Source organism: Garra rufa, chromosome 16 (genome assembly GCF_049309525.1).
Source record: "Garra rufa chromosome 16, GarRuf1.0, whole genome shotgun sequence".
In the NCBI taxonomy this organism is placed as follows: Eukaryota; Metazoa; Chordata; class Actinopteri; order Cypriniformes; family Cyprinidae; genus Garra; species Garra rufa.
Genome location: NC_133376.1, coordinates 3,631,774 through 3,639,724, shown reverse-complemented (window position 1 = coordinate 3,639,724; position 7,951 = coordinate 3,631,774). Strand labels below are relative to the sequence as shown.

Sequence of the window (7,951 nt, the reverse complement as noted above, 5' to 3'; positions counted from 1 at the left end):
AGCCTCCCCTCTCTTTAAAAAGCCCCGCTTTTAAGTAGAAATCTTACATATTTGGCTGTTAGGCCCCATTCTGGGCCTCGCTAAATTATTTTCTGGTATTGTGCTAAAAAAAGCCCAATCTGCCAGAATTGAGTGTAGCAGGCTTTTTTCCCTAAAAAGGATGTTTTAAAAAGCCTCCTCTCTATGAAGTCCTACTGACGTGTGGACTCGTATAAAGATAATACTTCTTAGCGTTGAATGTAGCCAGGTCATTCGTTTAGACCTCCATTCATAAGAGCTTTTACTGGTTTGAGTGTCGCCAGGCTCCCTCTGTTTGAGGTATTTCTGTTTAAGCCTCCACTCTCCAGAAATACAGGCCGAAACACAATAATGCAGCTCTACTTTTTAGTATATGAGCCCTTTCGTGGACCTGTCACTTCAAGCGTTGAGTGTAGTTAGGCCTCCCTTCCTCAAGAGGGTGTTCATACCAAGGCCTCCACTCGGTAGAGCTTCCTCAGCTGAGCGTCGTCAGGCTTTGTTGCGCTCGAGAGAGTCTGAAAGCCTCCCCTCGCTGAAAGCTCCGCTTCCGGGTTTGCTATCGCCCGGGAATAATATTGGTGTCTTCCTCGCTACGCTTAGAGCACCTCCTCAAATCCACGTTAGTGGTGATTACTCACGCAAGTCGTTTTGAGCATTCCTTGAGTGGTAAGTGCACTACTTAGGCACTTCATTAAATCCATACTTATGGTAAAGTTCCCTCCCGTAAAGGCAGGGTCCTTTTCTGAAATCCTATACGGTGTGGACCACGCAGGGGAATCCTCCGTGCCCATCTTCGAGTTGGTTCCAAAACCCTTAAGTTTTTTCAACTCCATTGATAAGCACAGTGTAATAGGTCTCCTCTCTGTCTACAGCCACAGTACTGAGACCTTCACTCTCACAGTTATAGCAGCTGGCAGGCCCATGGGTGCCTCGCTGACTATTTTTTGGGGGAGTGCTGTCTTCCACTCACCAAAAAACTAGTGTTGCAGGCTTCTCTCTCTAGAGATGCAGTCTCGGAGCCTCCACTACACAGAGCTATGAGATAAATGCTATTTTGCATTGTTAGCTCTACTGTGAGTATTTGCCATTTCTTTGAGCGTCGAGTGTAGTCAGGCCTCCCCTCGCTTAGAGCGTTCACTTTGAGGCCTCCACTCTGAAGAGTTTCCCTAAGGAGAGCGTCGTAGGCCTCCTCTCGCTTTAGAGAGTCTTTCTGCTGAAGCCTCCCCTCTCCAGAAGCTCCGCTTTCAGGCTTTGCTATCGCCTAGAGACTGCAATCTGGTGATACTCTCGCTATGCTCTGGGCACCTATTTAAAACCACATCTGTGGTGTTTACTCACGCAAGTCCTTGAGCACTCCTTAAAATCCACATGAGTGGTAAATGCGTTTATGCATTTTTCTCAAATCCACATTGGTGGTAAAGGTCTCCCCCGACTGGCGGGTCCTTTTCTAAATCCTTTACGGTGTGGGCCACGCAGGTAAACCTCCGTTCCCATCTTCTGAGTTGTTTTTTTACAAAAACCTTTTAGTTTTTCCAACTCCAATCCAGATAGCACTGCTAGCAGGATTGATTGTTGACGCCTCTTCTGGCCTCCACTCTCCAGAAGAGCTCCACGAAGGTAATTCTGTCGTACAGGCTATTCAGCCTCGTGGATTACCTTCAGGGTTAGAGTGTAGATAGGTCATGAGACCTCCACTCTCAGAGTTCTTCTTTGCTAAGCACGGAAGTGTGTCAGGCTTCCTCTCTTGAAAGCCTCCACTCTCCAGACTCCACTCAGGTAGTACTGTCGCATAGGCTATTCAGCCTCGATGAACACCTTGTTCAAGTGTGTTGAAGTGTAGTAGGTCATGGGACCTCCACTCTTAGAGTCCTATTTTGCCCACAGAATATCGCCACCAGACTCCACTTAGGTCCTGTCGCATAGGCTACTCAGCCTCGCTGATTACCATCAGTGTTGAAGTGTAGTTAGGTCATCAGACCTCCACTCCTAGAGTCTTTCTTCTATGAAGTGTTGTTAGGCTTCTTCTCAGAAGCCTCCACTCTCTAGACTCCACTCAGGTACTGTCGCATAGGCTACTCAGCCTCGCTGATTACCGTTAGTGTTGAAGTGTAGTTAGGTCATGAGATCTCCACTCTAAGAGTCCTTCGTTGCCTCCAGAGATTTCACTAGAAGTAGGCAGTCCGACTGCACAGGCTATTCAGCCTCGCGGACTACCTCTAGTATTGGGTGTAGATAGGTCACAGACCTCCATCCTTAGAGTTGTCCTCTGCTGGGTGCAGAGTGGTACCAGGCTTCTTCTTACCAAAGCCGCCACTTTGCAAAAACTCCACTCAGGTAGTTCTGCTGCACAGGCTATTCAGCCTCACTGACTACCTCCAGGTTTTGAGTGTAGAGGTGTCACGGCACCTCCATTCTTAGAGTTGCTCTCTGGAAGGCGCAGAGTGTTGCCAGGCTTCCTTTTGTTGAAGCCTCCACTCCTCAGAAAATCTCCACTTAGACAGGTCTGCTGCACGGGCTATTCAGCCTCACAGACCATCGTCAGTGTCAAGTGTAGTTAGGTCATGAGACCTCCACTCTGAAGATTCCCTCTGAGCAGAAGCTCCACTCGGGTAGTTTTGTTGCACAGGCTATTCAGCCTCACTGAATACCCCCAGTGTCGAGTATAGCACCTATAGCACCGAATGTTGTCAGGTCCCTAGAGCAGACATTCGCTCTGCTGAGACCTCCATTCCCTAAAACTCCGCCCATTATGACAGGGCGTTTATGAGCTCCATCACTTAGGGAGCTAAGTGTAGTAGGCTCCCTCTAGGCCTCCACGCTTGAGAGTTACGTGCACAGGTAGCCGAGCTAACCGTGGCAGGTCACTGGGCCCCAGCGACTCTAGCTGAAGCAGGGGTGATGTTCCTTCTTGACTCCGCGTTCAGTCAGTTTGATCACTTATCCCTCGGCATAGCAGCGTTGGTATAAACGTTCCCATAGTGTCCACCAGGACGCAGCATAGAGTTCCCTCCGGAAGGGAACGTCTAGGTTACGAATGTAACCCCTGTTCCCTGAGGACAGGGAACGAGACACTGCGTCTCGGGGCCATGCCTCGGGCCCTGCACATACCTCCATCCGACAAAAAGATGGTGTTGTGCTCTCAGGCACCTGCTTTTATACTAGCAGGCGCCCATTGATGACGTCACAGGCTGGCGCCGGCCAGTGTGAAGTTCACTGTCGTTGTTCTATAGCTTGTTTCAGAACCAGTCATGCTGAAGGCAGTTCCCATAGTGTCCACCAGGACGCAGCGTCTCGTTCCCTGTCCTCAGGGAACAGGGGTTACATACGTAACCTAGACGTTTTCTAATCAGACATGAGCCGCTCACATTGATTCTATATTTGCTGTTGTCAGAGTCTAGTGCAGTGACTGATTTCTCTTTTTACTGTCTACTGTCAGGTACAGTCAAAGTGGAGAAAGAAGAAAAAATATTAAAAGGACTCAATGAACTTTGTCAAATAGCTTGATGAGCCCAGTTTCTGTTGCTTTGTTGACATATTTTCTCCTAAAAAGTTACTAAACTAATAGAATTTTTTCTTTAATTTCTAGAAAAATAAATTTACGTAAGATCATTGTTGCCAATGCATATAAAAGTAAAATATTTAATTAAAATTCCAAGAAGTCAAAGTATTTTGCTTATAATCAGTGTGAATCCATGGGTTAATTTTTTTTATTATTATTTTTTTTTTTTTTACAATTTCATAACATAAATCTGGTGACGTAAGCAGGACTTTTGCAGGATGATAAAACACCATCCCTTACAATCTACTGCAAGCTCACATTTATTTTTGAGAGGTAAATAACATCTCAAAATCTAATCAACATATACCACATATTTATTTGTTTATTATCCATTAGTTATCCTAATACAGAACATCCACAATAAATGTGAAAAATGTTTGAGTGTACAACAGTTGAACAACAGTTTGAGAGTAGCTGATCTCATTTTATTGTCAAATTACTTTCTGCATCACTACTGTAACAAAGCATTCCTAAGTTCCCAGGGCTAGGGTTAGAATAACAGTGTCATCTTAAAACCCTGAAAACATAGATATGCTCCACAGTGAGGATTTAATTGCCAAAAATTGCCAGCCTGATGAACTGAACTGAGTGTGTCAGATAAAGGAGACGTTCCTATATCCTATAGGACCAGGATTACTAAAACAGCCAAGAAGATTACTAAAAGTTTACTGTAAACATTTTTTTTTAATTACATATCATTACAAATGTTTATTTAAAAATGTCATTATTGTAAAAAAAAAAAAAATCATATTAATTAGTGAATTTATTATAATGCTATTAAAAATACTTTTTTAGTTGGTTCTAATTTTATGTTGTGTTTAGAATTAATGCATTGTGATTGATTAATGAAACACATTTTCTTTTGATTACAGTGTTATCGAAGAATGAAAACATTATCTAAAAGCAGAATGAGATTTAACTGTGATTTTCTGCTGCTACAATCAGTTTAACTGGTAAGATCCTCAGAGGGGAAGTTGTGCAGCGATTATATAAGAATGGAAAGACAGTTTCAGTGAAGGTTGTTGTGAATGTACACAAACAGATGTTAGTCAGAGGATCAGAGAATGACACCTTTCCTCTGTCATAGTCCAGATGAACTCTCACACGCTTAGGCTTCTCTTTAACTGTCAAGAGAGTGTAGGGTTGGTTTGGAGATTTTGAGCAGTATTTGCTGTCCATGTACCGCACACACCAGACATTAGTGTTGAAGAAAACATTTCCCTTCCTTTGGTTTGATGCTGTGGTTATTCCAAGAAGCCAGAGTGTATTGTCTTTAACCTCCACATCCCAGCAGTGTGTTCCTGAGTTAAAGCCCTCAGAACCCAGAACACATGGATACCCATCAAACCTCTCTGGATTATGAAGAAACGTTTGAGCTACATCACTGTACGACACACTGGTCAGATCAGTAGAGAGTGTGATCTTAGGATGTGCTGTGTTTGGATCTAGAGTCAATGGAGCTGCAAAGAGAATAAAATCAGATTAGAGGATGAAATATGATGCTATTAGAAATATAAACCTAATACATAAACACACCATGAGGAGTAGACTGTGTTTTGTAGTTATTATGATCTCATGAAATACAGATTAATTTAAACTTCATAGAAGTTCAGGTGATTATTACATGTATTTCTATCAAATGTTAATCTTTCTGTGTTTGTTTATATCTGAAGTATTTAATCTTTTGTTCTGATGTCAATCTGCTGGAGACTCACTGTGTTGGACAGTTTCCTGCAACTTCTTCCAGACTCTGAACGGCAGGTTACCCAAGTAATGTGGCACATGAATCAAAGCTCCAGAACTCATCTGTGGATCCGGCTGTGAGATCTGGACTCTGGAAGAACATTCAGGAGTCAGAACTGCAGTGGATTTGAGTTCAGATTCATTGAGAGAAGAAACACGAGCAGCTCAACTTACCTTTCCATCGTGACGTTAAAGTCCTGGAAAATACAGAGTTTGAAAAAAATTAATTAATATCTTATTTAACACTCATTATACTTTCTTCCAATACAAAATAATATCATTGTTTGTGTAATTGTCAGGTTGTTTTGTTCACAAACAATGAAGCTAAATTCAGTTGTCACCTTTAGAAAGCAGACGTCATTGGCTTTCATCATCTCCTCTGTGTCTTTGATTGTGTGTGAAAGAGCTGAGATGTGTCTGTTCATCTCCTCCAGCTTCTCCTTCATCATCTGCTTCTTCTGCTCCTCTTCCTCTCTCAGTGCAGTGATTGTAGCTTCTTCTTCATCTCTGAGAAACTGATGAAGTTTCTCAAACTCCTCTTTAATCTGCCGCTCTGTGTGCTCAGCTTGAGACTGAAACCACATCACATTCACTTCAGTCAGCTCTGCATTAACACTCACTCCACTAATGTCCATCAGAAACTCTGTGGCAATGTTTGACTCTACTCGATATCCTCACCTTGATGTGTTCAACTGTTTTATTACACTTTGCTTTCATTTCTTCTGCATGTTTGAGCTTGTTTTGTAAAGATGTCATTGCTGTATTCAGTTCCTCCTATAAGTTAAGATGAAAAGCTGTAAAACTTGAGGTAAGAGGTTTAGTTTTTATAGTTATTGTTAATTCACTGATTCTTGAGACATGAGTCAAAACATGTCCAGCAATTGTAACTGCTATTAGGTTGTTTTCAATTGTAAATGTTATGGGGATTAATAACAGAATGTATTTTTTGTATTATCCCCTTCAGTTTAATTTGATCCTTATTTGATCAAATCTATGTCACTTATTGTAGAGTTAGGGTTGAGGGAACATAATTTTCAGGGAACATAAGTCTGAGAGAACACATAACACTGGATAAAACATCTAAACATAATAGAGTTCATTTGTATTCTGATCAATTTTGAATCAGTAGTTAAGATGTTTAAATGTGAATATTAAGATCCTGGTCAATGGATAGAAGTACAGTAATAACTAATTGTTTTATTTGTTTTTAAAAGTTATCTTGTTACCAAAGCAGATGCACAGCAGACATAATGTTCTGAGATGAGAGAAAATAGATAATTTGTGTTTCAATGATATATCAAAATACTTGATGACTCTCGAATAAATCCTTTCTAAACAATAACATACTGTTTGTTGTGTTTGTTTTAATAAAGTTATTGATTGATTCAATGTATTTGATTTGGTTTACGCCTCTTATTGGTCACATGTGAAAGTGTAATCTGTCTGCTAACACAAGAATGTGTTTTGAAATGTTAAAAAACATCTTGATAAGGCAAATAAAACATCTTGATAAAAAGAGAGAAAAGTTGGGAGGTTGCATCAATGCATATCTCAGTAGCTTAGTACATATAAGATACATTAATGTAGTTTCATTTGTCTGAGTACAAGGGTTTATTTATTTATTTTAAAATTTTGCACCTTGTTTTGTACTTCTCAAGAATCAGTGAATTGCATGTTTATGATCATTCTGAGGAAATAGTTCCATTTGTGCCTGAAATCTGCAGGTCATATGTATTTTTAAATATACAACTTGTCTTGGATGAACATTCTTCTGTACACAAATATTACTAGCAAAGCCCTGTGCTTGGTGTATGAAATGAGAGAAATGTGTCTTACCTTATGAGATGAAAGCACTTCTCTGATGGGTCTGAATGTGTGATTGATGTGTTTCTCTGAGTCTCTGCACACTAAACACACAGGCTGTTTGTCCTCCAGACAGAAGAGTTTGAGTTTCTCACTGTGTAAACTGCAGATCTCCTCAGATCCTGATGAACGCCTCTCATTTCGCTCCTTCAAAAATAATTCACATAAGTTTTTTAATGCTAGATTGTGTGGAGGCTGTCCTTTTGAGGATCTTCTTCTGCAGACAGGACACTCCTGAGTTTTCTTGGTCTTCCAGAACTGTTGAAGACACTCTTTACAAAAACTGTGACTACAGGACAGAATAACAGGATCCTTGAATATTTCACAGCACACGGGACAAGAAAGATCTTCAGCAGATTTTGAATCCATTTCCTCTTCTTGTAAAAGCTGCAACGATCTACAATTTACTTTCACTTTCTGAACCTTACTTTGAAAAGTAAATAACCATTACAATTACAATCAAAATCTATTCTGTTTAGTACACTTCTCCAAAATCCTCATTTATATTGTCTTCTCTGATCTCCACAACACTCTTTTTAGCTTTCAGTATGATATGTAAAGGAGAAATCATAAGACTAGACACTTCCAGGTTGGGTAAAGGTTGTGAGAGGGTGGAGTTTCTGATGAACTGAATCTATTTGTGCTTTCATTTTATGGACTCAATGAACTGAAAAAAGAATCAAACTAAAGGCATTATGCAGAAAACATGTTAGTCATTTTAAGATAATTAAATCGTAATACTTTTAATAAAATATTTAGAGTGAGACT

The 7,951-nt window shown here is 40.6% G+C and overlaps 1 protein-coding gene across 1 annotated transcript; it reads right to left on the bottom strand.

Annotated features, from left to right (window-relative positions):
• Positions 1–3,765: 3,765 nt before the first annotated feature.
• On the bottom strand, positions 3,766–7,716 carry LOC141288499 (zinc-binding protein A33-like). The gene is made up of 6 exons (XM_073820655.1): positions 7,157–7,716; positions 5,999–6,094; positions 5,662–5,892; positions 5,495–5,517; positions 5,293–5,411; positions 3,766–5,037 (listed from the first exon to the last, which is right to left on the bottom strand). The coding sequence occupies exons 1-6, from the start codon at positions 7,550–7,552 to the stop codon at positions 4,493–4,495; spliced, it is 1,410 nt and encodes a 469-aa protein (XP_073676756.1). The 5' UTR covers positions 7,553–7,716; the 3' UTR covers positions 3,766–4,492.
• Positions 7,717–7,951: the final 235 nt, after the last annotated feature.

What these genes read in the sequence shown, in the direction of transcription:
- LOC141288499 (XM_073820655.1), bottom strand. Translation starts at nt 7,552, where the DNA reads ATGGATTCAAAATCTGCTGAAGATCTTTCTTGTCCCGTGTGCTGTGAA. An exon ending in ATGACGTCTGCTTTCTAAAG is followed by an intron (nt 5,518 to 5,661) that starts GTGACAACTGAA and finishes TGTATTTTCCAG; the next exon opens with GACTTTAACGTCACGATGGA. An exon ending in GCAGGAAACTGTCCAACACA is followed by an intron (nt 5,038 to 5,292) that starts GTGAGTCTCCAG and finishes TTCTCTTTGCAG; the next exon opens with CTCCATTGACTCTAGATCCA.